Source organism: Thermobia domestica, chromosome 4, assembly GCF_964235325.1.
Source record: "Thermobia domestica chromosome 4, izTheDome1.hap1.1, whole genome shotgun sequence".
Classification (NCBI taxonomy): Eukaryota; Metazoa; Arthropoda; class Insecta; order Zygentoma; family Lepismatidae; genus Thermobia; species Thermobia domestica.
Genome location: NC_137457.1, coordinates 219,696,118 through 219,717,506, shown reverse-complemented (window position 1 = coordinate 219,717,506; position 21,389 = coordinate 219,696,118). Strand labels below are relative to the sequence as shown.

The following is a 21,389-nucleotide window of genomic DNA, read 5'->3' as shown; positions in this document are numbered from 1 at the left end:
TATTTGAGTACTGGACCCTAAAATATGCCGTTTTCAAGCCCACTGACTCACTGACTCACTCATCAAATTGATTAGGTACTTCCCAATGAGATAGGGACGTGAAACTTTGCATAAAGGTACCCTATAACGATCTGAGTATGGGAGAAGTTCGAAATATGAAAGATGAACTATGGGAAATTTTTTATGGGCAAAAACTGTCCTTAGCCAGGAAAAAAAAATGTTTCACTCACTCACTCATCAAATTGATAGGTACTTCCCAATGAGATAGAGAAGTGAAACTCTACACAAAGGCACCTTATAATGACTTGAGTATGGAAAAAGTCCGAAATTTGAGGAATGTCCTATGGGAAAGTTATTATAGGCAAAAAAAAAAAAACTGTCCTTAGCTAAGCAAGAAATCGTTTCACTCACTCACTGATCAAGTTGATTAGGTACTTCCCAATGGGATAGAGACGTGAAACTCTGTATAAGGGTACATTATAATGACTTGAATATGGAAAAAAGTCCGAAATGTGAGAAATGCGCTATGGGAGTTTCTTGTGGGCGAAAAACTGTCCTTAGTCAAACAAAAATGGGTTCATTCTCTCATTCATTAAATTGATTAAGTGCTTCCCAATGAGATAGAGACGTGAAACTTTGCAAAGAGTTACCCTATAATGACTTGAATATGGAAAAAGTCCGAAATCTGAGGAATTGCTATGGGAAAATTTTAGGCAAAAAACTGCCCTAAGCCAAGCAAGAAATCGTTTCACTCACTTACTCATCAAATTGATTAGGTACTTTCCAATGAGATAGCAACGTGAAACTTTGCATAAATGTACCCTTTAATGACTTGAGTATGGAAAATCTGAAATTTGAGAGATGTGCTATGGGAAACTTTTATGGGCAAAAAAGTGTCCTTAGCTAAGCAAGAAATCGTTTCACTCACTGATCAAGTTGATTAGATACTTCTCAATGGAATAGAGACGTGAAACTCTGCATAAAGGTGCATTATAATGACTTGAATATGGAAAAAGTCCTAAATGTGAGGAATGTGCTATGGGAGTTTTTTGTGAGCGAAAAACTGTCCTTAGTCAAACACAAATCGGTTCATTCTCTCATTCATCAAATTGATTAGGTACTTTCCAATGAGATAGAAACGTAAAACTTTGCTATATAGGTACCCTATAATGACTTGAGTATGGAAAAAGTCCGAAATCTGAGGAATGTGTTATGGGAATTTTTTTATGGGCAAAAAACTGTTCTTAGCCAGGAAAAAAATCGTTTTACTCACTCTCTCATCAGATTGATTAGGTACTTCGCTATGACGCAGAGAGGTGAAACTCTGCACATAGGTACCCTGTAATGACTTGAGTTTTTAAAAGGTTCGAAATATGAGAGATGTGGTACGGGAAATATTTATAGGCAAAAAAACTGTCCTTAGCTAAGCAAGTAATCTTTTCACTCACTCACTGATCAAGTTGATTAGGTACTTCCCAATAGGATAGAGACGAGAAACTCTGCATAAAGGTGCATTATAATGACTTGAATATGGAAAAAGTCCAAAATGTTAAGAATGTGCTATGGGATTTTTTTTATAGTGGAAAAATTGTCCGTAGCCAGTAAGTACTTCCCAATGAGATGAAGATGTGAATGTCTACACGAAGGTAGCTTATAATGGCTTGAATATGAAAAATATCCGAAATTTAAGGACTGTGCTATGGAATTTTCTATGGGCGAAAAACTGTCCATAGCCATTAGGTACTTCTTAATGAGAAAAAGATGCAAAACTCTCCATGAAGGTACCTTATAACGGCTTGAGAATGAAATTTGAGGAATTTGCTATGGAAAATTTTTCATTGGCAAAACTGTCCTTACAATCAGAAATCTGAACGACTCCGTTATTGAACACATATTGTGCATAGTGATAATGTTGTCAATCGTCCGAGTGGTCGAGTTTATGCCCTCCTCGCTGGTCTATTGGCTACCACTTGCGCCCTTGATGTATGGGGTCCTGGGTTCGATTCCCGGTGGAAGAGCCTTTGGAATCTTAACTCATCCTCGATGTTTCTATGTTCATGTCCCTATCGTTCTAGGTTAATAGAAAAACTAGCTAAGGTCACTGAGAGAAATCCGTTATACGGATAGCGGTATAATGTACAAATATACGGGATCCTTATGTTTACTACAGAAATCAATACTTAACATACGTTATCCATATGCTACATACGTACTGCTCTCTTTCCCGCTTAGATGTTACACCATGTTGTTGCAGGATTTTTGACATCTAACAGTCTTCCGTACATTACGTACGTATACGTATGTTGCGTACGTCAGTTATAAGTTACAAACGTCCATTTGTATGTGAGATCCTGACCGCCTACATACAGTTCTTTCGTTCGTGGGGAAAGTGCGTTTAATTGGAACACTTATGCGGAAAATCCATATAAAATATACTTTTTCAGTTATACGTTTATTGCACGTTAAGTCAAAACACTACAGGATTTACACATGTGACCTACGTTCTTACGTACGACACATACATTTTTTCTCAGTGTGCTAGTGAAACAAGTGAAAGCTAGTAATAAGTAGTTAAGCAAGTTAATAAGGCACGTTCTGTGAATCAGTTAACTTTTAAAAACGTGGGCTAAAACACGTACATACTGCCGTAGATTTCGTAGTTGGAAACCCAGACAAGGAAAGCCAATATTTTTTTTTCCTTTTTTCGGTGAAGATTTTTCCTTTATTGCAGTCATTGGTATTAAAAAGATGTGAAATGAATTTGATAAGTAAGATAATGTAGAGGTGAGAATATTTAAAATTAATGAAATTTTCGAAGAAATGAGAAATCCAATTGTTCGAATTTATGTGAGACTAGCAACAAAATGTAACCGATTTCGTAAATGTATTGATACCACGAGTTATACAATGCATCCCACTAGCTTTCGAAACCGAAAAAAACGTTATAATTTCCGAACAAATGTACATAGTAAAATGACATTCATAATACACGTACCTTATTTCACGCTGAATACATGATCGTCACAGCAGGTGCTGAAAGTGTCCTCCCTGGACGTCAAGACATGTTTGTACACGGCGTTCCATATTGTGAAAAGTCCGATGTAGAGTCTCCGGTGTGATCTCATTAGGGATGCACGCGTGACGAGACGAGACGAGAAATGGAAAAGTCTCGTCTCGTCTCGCAGCCTCAAATGGGAAGTTTCGTCTCGCGTCTCGCATAAAATTTTGAGTCTCATCTCGCGTCTCGCGCGAGACTTTCTCGCATGGTCTCGCATATATTCTGGATCAAAATTTTGCAATGTGTTATTCTATGGCTGTTAATGAATGATGATGTGATATTCTGTCCGCAGGCAGGTATTTGACCTAAAAGCCCCTTGGGAAGGTGAATCCATGGTGGTTTGCCATTGCTTTCCATGGGATGAATGTTCATAAAATCCTAAGGAGACGGAACCTAGAGTTCAACATGTTATCCGAACTTGTGTTCCCTCCGCTCCAAATTAAAAGAAAAGTTGTGCTGGAATTTGATTGCTGGACCATTAATTTTCGTCAAATTAATAGCATAATTTACAGCAAAACCAGCATAAATTGTTGCTGGATTCAACATTGTTTTCCAGCTTACGAGGGAACCTATCCAAGTGTAATTCTGACTTCGAGTCGAGACTATGGCCGTTGGATACCTTGTCCCAAAAGAACATAACACGAAATGGATACATCCTCGATCTCAACAGCTGCAGAGATAGAAGCGTGAAAAGTTCGAAATTGAGCTCCATACTATACATTGCAAAGTCAGATTCCGGGTCAGATTTTTCGGAAACGGTTGGGTAAGGAAACTTAGTGAATACATATCAAATTTGTGTGGGGAGCCCAGCACCTTTTGAATGAAAACAATGTATCCCCGGGGCACTCGCAGGGTCCTAGGCGGGGTCCAACTCAAAATTTGCAAATGGAACCGGGGGTCAATTAACATACTGTATGAAAGCTATTGTTAAATAAAAAAAAGATAGAACAAATCTCAATTCTCTACGATAACCCTGTGCAAACGGGCAACTGATCAAAATGTCAATACAACCTACATCAGAAAATCTATAGCCCGCTTCTAAATCTGTTAAGTTGCGACAATAACAACACAGAAAAACACGTTTAAAAGTGCAAGGTATTGAAGTAAAGCAAATTGCTGCAGAATCTCTCACAGAGTCGCACAACGGAACTTATCCAAGTACAGATATAAGTGTGACTTCGAATTACCAATGGACCATAGAATAACCATGACCATTGGATTTCGTGTCCTAGAAGAGAAAGGATAGATTGTCAATCGCAACCGTCGTGGAGGGTGAGAAGGTCAAAAACCAACGGTATATGCTTCGCGCATCGGGACCGCAAATTCACAGATTGCAGTGTGAAATTTCTATCAGGGGACTTGCTGAACAAGAAACATGATGGTAAAGACGAAAAGGAGTGACCTTGAAACCATGAGGCAAGGGAGGGTTGGAGGAAACTGGAATAATGGTGCAGAAATAAAATATATCAGAGGTTGCTTTTGGGAGAGAAACTCTGCAGCAATTTGCTTTACTTCAATATCTTGCACTTTTAAACGTGTTTTTATGTTTTGTTATTGTCGCAACTTAACGGATTTAGAAGCGTGGCCATAGATTTTCTGATTGACATTTTGGGGGCCGTGGTGGCTCGGTGGAAGAGCGTTCACCTTTAGTGCTTGGGGTCCTGGGTTCGATCCCAGTCCCCGCCAAGTGAACTTTGTAGTGGGCAAACACCGTGTGCGTGCGTTTCCTCGGGTTCTCCCGTTTCTTTCCACTTTCTTCACTCCACCATTTCATTCATTACTCATCATCACCGTCTTCTTTAGCCTAACCGGCATAATCGTGGGACGTAAAGCTCAAAGGTTTCATTTCATTTCATTTTTTGTATTGACATTTTGACCAGTTGTCCGTTTGCACAGGGTTATCGTAGAGAATTGAGATGTGTTCTATCTTCTTTTATTTAACAATAGCTTTCATACAATATGCTACTTGACCCCCGGTTCCATTTGCAAATTTTGAGTTGGACCCCACCTGGGACCCTGCAAGTGCCCCGGAGACACATTGTTTTCATTCAAAAGGTGCTGGGCTCCCCACACAAATTTGATATGTATTCGCTGAGTTTCTTACCCGACCGTTTCCGAAAAATCTGACCCGGAATCTGACTTTATAATGTATAGTATGGAGCTCAATTTCGAACTTTCAACGCTTCTATCTCCGCAGCGGTTGAGATCGAGGATGTACCCATTTCGTGTTATGTTCTTTTGGGACAAGGTATCCAACGGCCATAGTCTCGACTCGAAGTCAGAGTTACACTTGGATAGGTTCTCGTTAGAGGTCTCCAGCAATATTTGGCTCTTCTAGAATATCGTCGCCACTATCAACATTTACACGTTTTGGTCGTTTCCTTGAAGGGTGATTTTCCATTATAAAGATGATTTTATACCACCGAAAGCGCTTGTAGACAACAAAAGAACTCACAATATAATACGACCCAATTCTTTCGGTTCGTTCGCGCTTGTAGCAATGTTGCATTATCGCATTTTATCAACTTTCGCTTTCAACTTATATAGTGTTGCCAGATCTAGAAAATAAAATTACTGACAGATATAGAACCATTCCTACCATCTCCCACCAAACCTATAGGGCCATCCTACCAAAGCAGTGTTTGAATTAAACTTCCGAACAAAAGGGGTATGTTTTTGATAAATATATAGAAAGAAAATACTTATTCCATGTAAAAAAATTATGTTATTTCTGCGAGCCGGACCGGGGATAAACTTTGACGAGAGAGGATTTCCCCGCCATCCCCCAACATTAATCACTAGTAGTAATGTAAAAAAGACAGAAACAACAGAAATATCACATTTCGCAGCAATAGGGAGTCTTATTCACTTTGCGAGACGAGACGCGAGGCTGAAAATTTTCCGGGGATCTTGGCGGCAGGGGATCTTGGGATCTTGGCGGCCACAATCCTTTGGAGATTATCCTGTCACCAAAAAAAGAACTCAATTTCTGCCATGGCCACGTTGGAAGTATGGCATGTTCCTCCGTCTTGTTGGAAATAACCGCGACGCAGTTCTTGATCGTCCAGCTGATACACAAATTCACTAAAGATGTGTAAGTAAACTTGTGTGTTTACTGTATCTTCAAAGAAGATGGTTCCAATGATACGCTGTCGGGAAATTGCACACCAAACTCCCACCTTCAAGGGATGAAATGGAATCTCATGGTACACATGCGGATTTTCGGCGGCCCACACCCGAGTATTCTGCGAGTTCACATAACCGGAGAGATGGAACCAAGCTTCATGTGTGAACCAAGTATAATCTAGGATTCCTGGATTGTCATGCAACAAAGCTTGCAACCAACGACAATACATCACGCGCTTTTCCCAATCTGTAGTCTTCAACTCCTGGACGACTGTAACGCGATATGGAAACAGCTTGGCTCTTTTGGTGGCTCTTTGCACAGTTGACTTTGACATCCCTACCTCTTGTGATAATCGACTCAGGCTCTTCTTAGGGGACTGCAAAAGACGTTGCCGCACATTCTGTACTGTCTTCTCGGACATCCGTGGACGCGCGCCTCCATGTCCCGTAAACAACGTTCCTGTCGTTTCGAACTTGTTCACCAAATGATGTATTGATGATTTCGATGGTCCTTTACGGCATCTAAATTCACGGCCAAATTCACGTTGAACGGTCTGTTACGATCCCGATATCCAATATTTTTTAACAATGAACACGCGTTCCTGTACGGTGTACAGAACCATCCTCGCGATGCAGCGACTCGAGTCACACTAACGCACTCGCACCACACCAAGCAGCACATCACTTGGCGCCACCTATCGTCTTTGTTTAGACGTGTGCGCTTCTGTTCAACCCTTTCTCGTGTTTAGCATGAAACAAGGTACGTGTATTGTGAATTTCATTTTCTTATGTACATTTGTTCGGAAATTATAACGTTTTTTTCGGGTTCCAAAGCTAGTGGGACGCACGGTTAGCACAGTCGTGATGTAAAAATGTTCGTGATGCTTTGTGTCTCTGTCTGTGAACACTGTGCGAATCTCTTACGTATCAGCCTTTCATAAACAGTGAATTTCGTACCTTTGCTCTTCATATTTCCTGAATTTGCCCTCCTAGGGATTCGCCCCCACACCCTCGCCTTTGGTCGGCCTACTTCCTCATGTCTCTTAAGCTCACAATTCCCGAATTTCAAGTTTCCTTTCCTATTTCAACTGTCCAATAGATAAGATTTTGTATTCCAGGAAAACGCCTATTTAAATAACATGGGGATTTCTTTATCTCCCTTTAGACTCCTTAACAATTGAAAATATTCACTTTTAGGAATTTTCCTGTAGGTTAGTTTCGGGAGGCTATAATCGTACCAAATTCCATCATTCTAATCCTGCCGGAAGTGCCTAAACATTTTGGGGTGTAGAAGACGTCCAATATAAATAACAAGGAAAAGGTTTTTTGTTCCCCATAAAACCACTCTAAATTTGGAATTTTTAATTTTACTGACTTACTTATGTAACACTAACGAAAACGTTCAAGCATACCGAATTTCACGTTCGTATTCCAATTTCAAGTACCTAAAATATAAGATTATAAGTCCAAAAAAGGCCTATTTAAATAGCATGGGGAATTTCTTCATCTCCCCTTTAGACTCCCTAAAACTTAAAAATATTCACTCTTGTCAACTTTTCTGTCGGTTAGTTCCGAAAAGCTACAATCATGTCAAATTTAATCATTGTAGTCCTACAGGAAGAACCCTATAATTTTGGGGTGTAAATGGTGTCCTATATAAATACCATGGGAAAGATTTTTCAGTTCCCCACAAAACTACTCTAAAGTTGGAATTGTTTATTTTTACTGATTTACTTAGGTAATACTAACAAAAACGTAAGAGCGTACCGAATTTCAATTTTTTATTCCAATTTCAAGTTACTAAAACATTAGATTATAGGTCCGAAAAAGACCCATTTAAAAAACATGGGGAAATTCTTCATCCCCCTTCATCATCTTCACTTTCCACGTCAACCGGAAGCACCCCTTTAATTTATGCCAGTTCATGTAGTTTTATACACAGTTAGGATATGTTGATGGCAAATATAATTAAGATTACAAGCTATTTGAAAGGTGTATATCATTGGAAGAAAAACCCGAGGCAGTATGAAACTATGCAACATGCGTGTCATGTAATGAACTTCGTAATTTCGCAATGTAGAAAGGTAGAGAACAATTAAGTATGTTGAAACACCAGCCATATTTAGTGATGTAGCAGCGAGGATTCAGCATCAGGGGTTTTGAGCCCTGTTGATACTCTTCGTATTTAGGTAATGAAAAATGAGATATTAGCGATCGTGATTTTGTAGCTCGGGTAAATGAATTAGAATCTCGTTTGGACATAACTCTCTGACAGATATTTAATAGAATAAATCCTCCCCGCTGTTCTAGTGGCTAGCATGTGCGCCTTTCTTGTACAGGGTCTTGGGTTCGATTCCCGGTGGGAGAGCCCTTGGGAACTAATGTTGCATGTGACACATTATGACTCCTTTAAAAATGTACAATTTTAAATTTAAATCCAGCAATATGCTACAATTGAGAATCCCAATATGCGATATTGACATGGTGAACTACAAAAAGAAGTGAAATATGAACAAAAACACCAGAGGTGCAAAAAGTGCAGCCAAGTTCGTCAGCCTCAAAAAGTGTTGAGATGAGGATGGATGAGCCAAGTTCCTTGACCACTGCATCTGTAACGAACACTGGAACTTGGCGCGAGGTGTCAAGGAAAATGATGTTAAAGAACCTTAGGGATAGTGGTGGTGGGCGTGGTGGGTTTGGGACCACCATCAACCTTAGGAATATCAACTTTGCTAAGGCGCTAAGGCACGTATACACTATACTGCAGTAAGATTGGTGGTTCGAAACCCAGACAAGGAAAACTTATATTCCTCTACGAAGTGTCAAGGTAAATGATGTTAACGATCCTTAGGGATGATGTTTTGTGAGCGTGGTGGATTTGGGGGGTCACCACTAGCCTTAGGGCTGAAATGTCCCGGCCGTGAAACTAGAAACAGACATCTTAATGTATTCGAATTCGTGTATTCCGAATATGCATGTGTCGAATGTATTCGAATTCGACACCTCGCGCCAAGTTCCAGTGTTCGTTTCAGAGGCAGTGGCCAAGGAACTCGGCTCATCCATCCTAATCTCAACACTTCTTGAGGCTGACGAACTTGGCTGCACTTTTTGCACCTCTGGTGTTTTTGTTCATATACGTTATACACGATTGATGTAAAGCAATGATTGAAATTAACAGTAAAGCATAATTTGGGAAAAAATAAAGCATAATGTGGGTTGCTCTACCTATAAAGAATATAAGAATTACTCTCCTTGCCCCTCCCTCCTTCCCAGTTAAAAAATGTGTTCCACGATAATTTCCGTAAACTATGTCTGATTTTGAAGCAAAAAAGTTCATATTTCCTTTGAGGCTTAGAAATGATTCCCACTGCCTGAAATTGAAATCAGTGAAGAATAATATTTAAACTTTGCTTTCCTTCCATTTAGAGAAAAACATGTTTCAGAATAACTTTTATGACTATCTCGGTGCAATATTAAATTTTGTTTTCTGAAGCTTTCCAGTCATCCTAGTGATGAGCGCAAGAGTCTTGGTCTTGCAGTTTTTGCAAGAGTCTTGCATGCAAGACCAAGACCAAGACCAAGACCAAGACCAGGAATCCCGATGCAAGACCAAGACCAAGACCATGGGGTGCAAGACCAAGACCAAGACCAAGACCATACCTGCAAGACCAAGACCAAGACCAAGACTCTTGCGCAAGAGTCTTGCACAAGTACCGACACTACTTAATTTTTTTAAATATAGGATGTAAAAAAGAAGGAGATGGATTTTTTGGCTTCAGTAAAAATGCTGCTGGAGTGAATGTGTTCCCAGTAGTTTATGCAATCCGTGCGAGCCGATCTGCCCCTGTAGCATATAGCTACAGTATGTCGTTTTCTGAATTGGTTGTTCGCGTTTTCTGTAGATATTGCTCGCTTTCAAGCCACACAGATGTCATCTTGCGCCATGTGAGCTTTATTGGTGGACAAACACTGTGTGCGTGGATTTTTTTCGGTGTTTTTCTGTTTCCTCCTACTTTCTTTATTCCACCATTTCAGTCATTTCTCATCATTACCGTCTCCCTTAGCCTTGATGCATAATCGTGGGACGTTAAACTAGATACTTCATTTAATTTCAAAGCATATTAGTGGTATTCTTCTTCCAAAACTAAAGAGAAATGTAGTATTGAACATAATACCGTACGCCATAGGTGTCGACTATATGGCTATGGCCTTGGCTCCGAGACTCAAGCATCCGTTGAAAATTTTTAATGTGTGCTCATAAAATTAATATCGAAATAACATTTTCAGGACATTGACAAAAACTTAGTGCATATGACCGTAAGTTTTATTTCATGGACAGATGCTTGTACGTTGAATAATTGTTTATTAATGTAACTTTTAGCCTCCTTAGGTATACGGCACATCGAGGATTGAGCGATATAATATTATACTACAACAATAAATCTATATTATAAAATTGAAAGTGACTATTTTTGTGACTACAAATCTCTTGAACCAGCCGACCGATCTCGATCAAATTTTCAACATAGATGAGGTTTGGGCCTGGGAGTGTTTTCATAATTTCACTTTGACGGTAAAACTTAGGGGAGGGGAGAAGGAGGAGTTATAAAATAATAAATAAAACTTAATAACTCTTGAAACAAACGACAATCTCGATAAATTTTAAACATAGATGAGGTTCAAGCCTGGAATGTTATCTGTCAGTTCACTTTGACGGAGCAACGTATAGGAGGAGGAGGAGGGGAGATGTACAAAAATCACTATAAATAAAAATAAAAGTGACTAAGTTTGTGACTTAATAACTCTTGAACAGATCTCAATCAAATTTGTAACATGTATGAGGTTCGGGACTGGAAAGTTTTTTGGAGTTTGTTTCATTTTGATGGTAGAACGTAGGGGAGGAGGAGGGGAGGGGTATATATATATATATATAACTTAACTTTTGAAACATCCGACCGATCATGATCAAATGTTCAACATAGATGAAGTTCATGCCTGGAGCGAAATTTATAACTTTACTTTGATGGTGCAACGTAGGGGAGGGGGAGGAGGGGAGATATATGTAAAAAAACTAAAAATATAAGTGACTGTCATTGTGACTTCATCACTCTTGATCCAGCCGATCGATCTCAATCAAATTTTTAACATAGATGAGGTTCGGACTTGTGGTGGTTTTTATCAAATCACTTTGACGGATAGAACTTAGGGGAGGGGAAGGGGATGGAAAGTGCACAAACATAAATAAAATTTAATAACTCTTAAACCACCCGACCAAACTCGATCTCATTTTCAACATAGGATCGGACCTGAGATGGTTTCTATCATATCACTTTGACAGTGCAGTGTATTGGAGGAGGAGGGGAGAGATATTTAAAAATGATCGAAAATGACCGATATTAAAATGAAATCTATAGGTTTGGGGTCGCTGAGCTAAACAGTGACACTTCCGATGCTGTATAAATTCAAATTCAGGCCCGTAGCTTGGCGGAGGGAAGGGAAGAGATGTAAAAATGATCGAAAATGACGAATATTAGTGCCGAATCCAGTTTTCGGGGTTGCTGAGTTGAATACTGACCTTCCGATACCGTTTACGACCAAATTCAGCCTCGTAACTTGGGGGAGAGGGAGATACATAATAATGATAAAAAATGATCAAATATTAGTGTGGAATCCATAGTTTTTGGCGTCGCTAAGGTGAACAGTGATACTTCCTATCCCGTTTAAATGCAAATTCAGCACCACAACTTGGAGAGGAAGGAGATATATATAAAAAAATATCGAAAGTGACTATTATCAATGTCGAACTCGTGGTTTTCGAGGTCATTGGGATGAACAATGACACTTCCGATGCCGTGCCTCACAACATGGGGAAGGAGGAGATATATGTTTATTGAAAATGACCGATAATAGTGCCGAATCCATAGTTTTCGGGCTCTTTGAGACGGACAGTGACACTTCTGATGCCGTTTAAATCCAAATGCAGCCCCGCAACTTGGGGAGAAGGAGGGGAAAGAAATATTAAAATAATCGAAAATGATCGATACCAGAGAGAGCTTTACTAATAGTAAAAAGTGACTGACTAACGACATATATTACTTTTTTTTTAAGTTTAACCCAACGAAGTGGGTAATTGATGCTAGTAATCCATATTCACAAGTAAGACTTCAAATAACTTGGAATTTGATGCCATTATTTTGTATTGCTAATACAGGTCGAAAGTATTCATATAAATTGAGTTCATACAAGACATAGACAGTTAAGTCATTTTCAGTTTTCACTCAAATTATTCTAAAACATTAAGAGGTTTGATTTTAATAATTATTATTTTAATTTTCTCTTTTTTGGTCAATATTGCTAAACATATCATCACGATGATGATCATCATCATCATAGCTATTCTGCCATTATTGGCAGGTTACTTGCTGCAACTGAGAAGCTTTGACGTTCGGTGGTCCTCGGCTAATCTCTTCGTCTTGACATAGTAATTTTCTGTTTTAATACCTTCCTTCAACTACAGTCTCCTTTGCTCCCTCCCTCTCTTTCCTTCCACAATACCCTCTAGCACGTTCCTCATAATACAGTTCCTCCACAGAGAAAAACCTAACTAGTTCCTCTTCCTCCTCTTAACAATATCTAAAATTCTTCTTTTCTTTTCTTACTGCTGATATTTCTTACACCTTCTCATTCGTTTTACGTTCAACACAGCTAATTCTCTCCTTTTTTTTCTAGATGCCCACATTTCGAAAGCCTGCAAGTTTTTTAATCGCTTTTGCGTAATGTCCATGTTTATGCCCTATAGAGTACATATTGGAATCAGTAAAACAAAATCTCAATATTTAATTGGAAGTTTGTTTAATACAAGAATTAGCTAATCGTGGTTGAAAAGAAAAATCTCGCGTCTTTAGAGTGTAAAAATAATGTTGCAATTCATAGTATTTCAATAATCTGTGCCGTCTTGATTTTCTTTCATGCGTCTCAGGTGTAGCATCCCCAGTTTGGGAATCAGTAGAGTGTTGGATCTGTTAAAAAAATATAAACAGATTACGAAACGTTGTGATTTAGGCATATCTTATAAGTAGTGAAGCATGGACACCCATTAAAAAAATAAAGGTCATCACCTATGTTGTACACTATCATCATACTTACACGAAATTAAACTATATTACATTTAGAAACATACATTGTATTTCCGTTACTATTGGCGCATTGTAGAGTTTATTATCCCTTATATCCATAGTAAAATTTACCTATGACAAGCTTGAGATTTCTTAAATGCAAGACCAAGACCAAGACCAAGGATTCGAGTGCAAGACCAAGACCAAGACTGGATGTGCAAGACCAAGACCAAGACCAAGACCACCCCGGTCTTGGTCTTGGTCTTGCATTTGCTCATCACTAAGTCATCCTAAATCGATCGATAATAAAGTAGCAAATAATCCTTTCCACAGCCGATATAGACTATGTTCCGCGAAATTTTCGTTTAAAAAATCTCTATTTTTAATGAAAACAGTAAAATGGTAAAGGATAAGGCGATGGAAACTTGCAATTTGAAGAAAAAGCATTCGTTCGCTTCTACAATGCATATATATATATATATATATATATATATATATATATATATATATATATATATATATATATATATATATATATATATATATATATATCACATCCCCGGTAAACGTGTCATAATTCTAAAATATCAATTTACAGGAGAGCAGATATAACTTTTGTAACTATAGAAACTCCAATGTCTTTTCTTGCTCTTGGGAGTTGACCTTTTCTTTTGAATATTGCCAGCCAACAGCCGTTCAATGCCGTTCCCAAGCTCGGATAAATAGTAAGTGAGTATCCAGCTTCTAAAAAAATTCTCTAGCATTAGAGATGAGCGCTCCATCACCGAACCATCATGCTCCATAGGTGTACTCTTTTTTTTTCTCTTTTCAGAACAGTTTTCATTACCTGTTTTCAATCCCTCATAGAGACTCCAATACTCCTTGAGTCTTAGATTGTTTCTGTATGATGCTAACAAATCTTATTTCTTCCTGTGACGTAACCAAATCTCCTTCTTTGTTAGCAAGTTGTAATTGAGTTTGGCTAACGAGGGAACCTATCCAAGTGCTACTCTGACTTCGAGTCGAGACTATGGTCGTTGGGTACCTTGTCCCAAAAGAACATAACACGAAAAGTGATACATCCTCGATCCCAACCGTTGCAGAGGTATAAGCGTGAAAAGTTAGAAATTGAGCTCCATACTATACATTACAAAGTCAGATTCCGGGTCAGATTTTTCGAAAACGGTCAGGTAAGGAAACTCAGCGAATACATATCAAATTAGTGTTGGGAGCCCACCACCTTTTGAATGAAAACAATGTTGCCCCCGGGGCACTCGTAAGGTCCCAGGCGGGGTCCAACTCAAAATTTGCAAATGGAACCGGGGGTCAAGTAGCATATTGTATGAAAGCTATTGTTAAATAAAAGAAGATAGAACAAATCTCAACTCTCTATGATGACCCTGTGCAAACGGGTAACTGGTCAAAATGTCAATACAACCTACATCAGAAAATATATGGCCACTCTTCTAAATCCGTTAAGTTGTGACAATAACAAAACAGAAAAACACGTTTAAAAGTGCAAGGTATTGAAGTTAAACAAATTGTTGCAGAGTCTCTCACAGAGTTATACAACGGCCATGGTCATTCTATGGTCCATTGGTCATTCGAAGTCACACTTATACTTGGATAAGGTCCGTTGTGTAACTCTGTGAGAGACTCTGCAACAATTTGTTTAACTTCAATACCTTGCACTTTTAAACGTGTTTTTCTGTTTTGTTATTGTCACAACTTAACGGATTTAGAAGAGTGGCCATATATTTTCTGATGTAGGTTGTATTGACATTTTGACCAGTTGCCCGTTTGTACAGGGTCATCATAGAGAGTTGAGATTTGTTCTATCTTCTTTTATTTAACAATAGCTTTCATACAATATGCTACTTGACCCCCAGTTGCATTTGCCAATTTTGAGTTGGACCCCGCCTGGGACCTTACGAGTGCCCCGGGGGCAACATTGTTTTCATTCAAAAGGTGGTGGGCTCCCAACACTAATTTGATATGTATTCGCTGAGTTTTCTTACCTGACCGTTTCCGAAAAATCTGACCCGGAATCTGACTTTGTAATGTATAGTATGAAGCTCAATTTCTAACTTTTCACGCTTATATCACTGCAACGGTTGGGATCGAGGATGTATCACTTTTCGTGTTATGTTCTTTTGGGACAAGGTATCCAACGACCATAGTCTCGACTCAAAGTCAGAGTAGCACTTGGATAGGTTCCCTCGTAAGTGCACTACGAAGATTACACCGGGCTTGAATAACTTCGAACTTTTGAGCATCATATTCAGAGTTGTATATTATACATTTTTATTATGTTTCCTACTGTGAGAGTTCTGATTCCGTTTCACTTTGTCGCCATCATCATTCAACGTGAAATTGCCACAGATTTGAGAAGAAAGATCCTTCCCTTCATGTCGTAAAAAAGTTTTGCATCCATTTTCTTGACCATGGATGCGATGCTATCCTAGTTTTCTTACTTAACCACTCGCTAGGTAAGCAAGTCAGTAGACTGTTTTGTTGTTGTTGTTGTTGTTGTTGCTTTCTTAGACAATAATGCATATTACCTCCTTCATTCTGTGTATATCAAGGAATAAGAAATATATATATAAATATATATATATATATATATATATATATATATATATATATATATATATATATATATATATATGTGTGTGTGTGTGTGTGTGTGTGTGTGTGTGTGTGTGTGATTGATTGAATGAACGTTGAGTCTTTGAAGAGCGAGGAGAAACGTAGGAGACATGTCGATTCTTATTTTGATTAGGAGAACACTGTAGTAAAAACACTTACGACAGTTTTTCGTTGGTTATTGAAGAAACTTTAGTAAATCTATCACTATAGTTTCGCTTTCCGTCCTCTTCTGTTAGAAGTAGAATATGTGATTCTTTTCCACTGAAAGAACACCACAAAAGACTCATGCTTACGTGAAAAATCTCCAAATGCATTTTTTGTGGAGTTATACCGCTTTTTCTGGAATACGATATATCATTCTTTGTAAAATTATATTTGTGACACCATCGTTTCTTGTAAAGTTTTGGAGTTCCCAAATTAATTGTATATCAGTACCAGAAATCAAACACTGATTTCATTCATGTATTTCTATGCGAAGCTGCCTAATAATGTTAAGTTAATTTCGAACTGTTAAGATATTAGATTTTTTTTTCAATCGTTTTTCTTGTGTTAACCTAATTTCCATTTACCAAAACAGTGTTAATTTTCCGGAAAACAATGTTTAATTTCACTGTAGCTAAGAAATAAACATTGACCATTTTCTGTCTAAATCTACGCCATAGCAAGTAAGAACAGGGTTGAAACTACCCTATACATGTACTTAATTGTGATGACATACAATGTGACGGGCAAGCTTATACGGATTCGTAGATTTACGTTCAATGGAATAACTAGGCGAAACACCACTGATCGACTTGTTCTGTTCATGAGCTATCAAAAGTAGCAATGACAAGTTTCATTTACTTAATTTTTAACTGCTTTTATTAACCAACTTTTAAAAAGGAGACTCTCAGTTTGACTTATATGTGTGTGTATGTTTGTATGAATGTATGGCAGTACACGATTATTTCGAGAACCGTTGATCATATAAAAGATGCGGTTTTCACTAATTGAATAAGCAATTCCCAAGGAAGTTTTATACATATAAAAATTGAAAAAGTAATAATTAAGTAATTAATTTTTAAAAATCAAATAATTCCTGCAACGTCTAATGAGAAAACCACATCTAAAATATACTACAACCAGATATTCTAAAAGTAAGGAGGGTAGCATACAACTGAGGGGGTAAGAACCCTTTTCAGCTAGCTTTATCCAAATGATTTAACACTGGTGATAGATATTTAGGTCATTGACGATGTCATTCATGACTGTTTACATGCCGGTCTTTTTCAACTTTTGCCAGAAAATCATCCACTTTTGCTATGATTAGTCGCCTACTGCGAGGAGCAACTTAGAGATCGAAATTTCCAGAACTAAAGCGGTTGTTTTACTGACTTTTGTGTCTGCGTTTCTTCTTTGAGGTCCCTAAATATCGACAGTCTACTAACAGCGAAGCTATAAGGGTGACGATGGTTCATTAGTAGAGCGTTTACATCTGGTTTGAAGAAAAGGTTTGATCGCACGCTATATGAGTTCATGATGGACGACATTAAGAGAGAGAGAGAGATTTTAATATGGGGGCAGAAAGGGATATATTCACATATGCAAAGTGAAGATTGGACAAACAAATGACCAGACATGATCCATATTGTGAGGAAATTTGTGATTTTGTGCAGTTTCTCAGACGAACCTAAGAATCAAAGTATCTCAGACGAACCTAGTATCACACCCGCAGTTGTCGAATTAAGGTGGAGAATTATTTTTAAGCATCAGATGATTACGCAGTGACAGAAGGATCTCACTTACGGAAAGTTAAAAGGTTCAAAGCTTTTGAAAACATTTTTCAAACCAGGAGTGTTTCGGTTATGAAGCCACGACATTAGCCAATCATCCACGGAGTATTTGACGAATATATCCTAAGATTTCCAACACTTTCGAGACATGAAAATTGGAAATATTCTTATTAGTTATTTATTATACCTAAGTAGATACTCAAATAGGCGTTGCAATATGTCGAAGAAAATAGTTTAAGGTGCATGATAGGGAGAAAGTTCAGTGCCTGAATTTCCTTACCCAACAACTGGGAATCTAGACATTATATATATATCTATATATATCTATATATCTATCTATCTATCTATCTATATATATATATATATATATATATATATATATATATATATATATATATATATATATATATATATATATATATATATATATATATCGTGACATTGTATAGATTACATAATATAGACGTGAATCTAGACATTATATAATACTAGTCAAACATATTAATGACTCATGAAATTACCATAGAAATAACTATATTGGTCAATAATTTGTTGCTTTTTAGCGCTTTTATTATTGTTCTTGCCTTTTATTGTTGAATGAGACTAACGGCAACAAATCGTTGAATCCCTCGTGATCTTTCTTTAGAGGCCACATTTCGAGAAAGGAAAAAAAAAACTCGTCTTATCTACAGCTTAACACTTATATACTCGTACAAAATCTCAACGTTCTACGTTTAATAGTTTCAGAGATCTGACGAAAGGGTAAGAAACCATTTAAGCGCATTTTGGAAAACAACATAATCCCGTTTTGTCCACAGGCTAGGACCCAAGAGAAAGATTTGTACAATAGTTCAAGATCTACGTCTAATTTAAATTTTTAGAAATTTTCCAATCCATTTGTTGTTTTATACCTAGGTATTGTCTACAAAAGTATGTAGAAATGGTGTTTTCAATGTGTGCAAATATAATAAAATGTCAAAGTGAACGTATGGTAATTTCATTCTTGCGAATCGTCAATCACTTGAGCTCTCGAATCTTTTAATTATCAGACTTAATTTTATTGCTTTTGTTGTTTACAGAATGTCCAAATGGCTTTAGTTGTGACGGCAACCGTTGCATTCCCAATGACTGGCGCTGCGATGGACATCTCGATTGTGAAGATCAAACGGATGAATCAAATTGCCATGACTGCCCGAAAGGTATGTAGTATCACTCGATTTAATTAAAATCTTATTTGGAACTGAATTCAGTGGCAAGGTTAAACAAACAAATGACATTGCTGAGAGCTAAATTTAAGGAGAAAAGTAGCTTTTATTATTTTTCAACAGTAGAGCATGAAAGTGTTAATGGAAGTTTCTCACACAGATAGCATTACTGTTTATTACGCAAAGTAATCAGATAACAAAAACCAAATTAATAAATATTCATTAATTATTATAGAGAAATGTTATATTTTATTCTATCATATATCAAACCCTTAAGAGAATAGAAGTTTCAAAAGAGGAATTAAAGGCAAAAATATTATCGTTGATAATGTAGAAATCAAGAATTGAACTAGGAACTAAAATTCCATAAAAACTTAAATACAATACCTACTTTACTTATACTTCTGTTCACATTACTTACATTATGTATATCCTCTTATCTTCCTCACAGAACACCATTTTCATGTTCACGTTAGTTGACGAAAGTCATGTTTAGCGTATCTTTGAGCATCGACGCTAAATGAGACTTGGACCTATAGTTTACAGTGTGATCTGAACCACATGACCTTCCTACCGAGGTCGAACCCTGGTTTTCCCATATCAAAAGCGCGTACACTAACTATATACTCACGACTTAAGTTGATGTTTTTTCTCTTCTGCCTATTCCCAGCTGTTAAACCAAGGATCAATGAAGTTACAGATAGAATTTGAAATATCGAACAATTGTGTAACGTACGACATTATCTAAGTTCGTTATATCAGAATTTCTAGAACTAACTAAAATGTAGTTTACTCACTAAATGTTCAATAATAACACTCAAGATAAAACGTATGAAACTGATGTATTTTCCGAAATTTTTAGCATTTACCTTTTTATTTTTCACAAAATTCCTTCTTTATACATCATACTATTAATGGCTTCTTTACGTATCATATTAGAACTGCCGTAGAAAAACATGTTTATCATGTCTCGCCACCAAACTTAACAAGTTATTTGTAAATATTCAGGTCTGACCATAACGAAAAGTGATATACGATACGGACTGTTGTCCATATCAACATATACATATTTATAAATGTTATCGTTATAAGTTGAGAAAATGTTAATCACCATCTTTAGCAGTTTGCAGAGAAACACTGTTTTGCACAGAAATCGTCTTTAGTTTCTGTATTGTATTTAAGATTACTGCAATTTCATCAGAACTATTTTGATAATGCTTAGTACCCCAGTCCACACACGCCTTCCTGAAATTCTAATATTATAATAGGCTATTTGCTCATTGGTACCATTTTTGTATAGCTATGGAAGGAAAGGGGACAATCAAGTATATGTGTTTCATTGTCATCTAGACCTATTGTCTAAGCAAAGAGCAAAGCAGATATAAACTATACAGATTCTACTGGTCCCAAGCAAACTTTGGGAATAAGAGGGTAGGTTCCCCAAGGTCGGCACCAGTGCATTTTCTAGATTCTGAGGAATGGAACTATCACTCAAGTTCTGACCTAACTTGCTTATTTTCCTATTATCGTTTCCGAAATCATTTTCTACTTCTCTACGAACACTATTCCCGACTTCATTATCTTTCCTATCTATATTACATTTAACGGTTTTTTCATTATATTGAAATGTTACTTACACAAACAACAGATCCACATTCACTATAACTATTACCAGAAGCAATATGGAACTTATGTGTTTGATCTGGCGAAGCTTCGTCATTTGCAACTCCCAAATTGTTTTATTGTAAAATATTCTGTAAGTTTTAGCAGTTTTACTAAGTCTACTCTTAACATTTACTTCTAATTTCTTTCAGTTTCTTTCGTAGCACCAAATTAATCCTTACGTTCAATATTATCATTCTACAAGAAACTAACACATACTTAAGATAAAAAATCACGTTGCATGAATATCAACGACGTACCTTTGCCGATAAACTTCAAAGATGTATTGAAACTTTACGATAAGCTTCTCAACTGGAATTTAAAAAAAAAAAACATCAAGGAGACGATATTCTTCAAGAGCATTCAAGAGTTATTTTTCAAGAGCGTCGGACACCGAAAAATCGCTAACCTTTACTCAAAAAAAAAAAATCTATCTGTTGTCGAAAATTTTAAATCTACGATTGAGATTTTAGACGAGTGTTGAACGAAAAAATTTCGAAGAAACCTGTAAGTCAGAAAGAATTGCATTGATAGTTCCTGTAAACACCATTAACTGACTGAAAAAAAGTAAAGTTCTCAGTTTGGCCCATATGTGTGTATGTAGATAGTAGGTATGATTGCGATTAATCGAGGAAGATTGGTCATGTTTCGATGTGGTTTCACTAATGGGATAACCTATATTCAAGGAAGACTTTAACGTATAAAATATATGACATTTTTTAAAAGTTAAATTAAAAAAATCAAATAATTCCTGCAACGCCTGATGGAAAAATCTTATTCTAAAATATGCTGTAAAATAAGA

At 37.1% G+C, this 21,389-nt stretch overlaps 1 protein-coding gene across 1 annotated transcript in view; it reads left to right on the top strand.

The window, feature by feature from the left end:
• LOC145683870 (atrial natriuretic peptide-converting enzyme-like) overlaps positions 1–21,389 on the top strand; it is a 211,254-nt gene that overhangs the window by 87,395 nt on the left and 102,470 nt on the right. Inside the window, exon 8 of the mRNA XM_081755494.1 lies at positions 18,800–18,919. Coding sequence (XP_081611620.1) covers positions 18,800–18,919 — 120 coding nt within the window. The remainder of the gene's footprint in view (positions 1–18,799; positions 18,920–21,389) is intronic.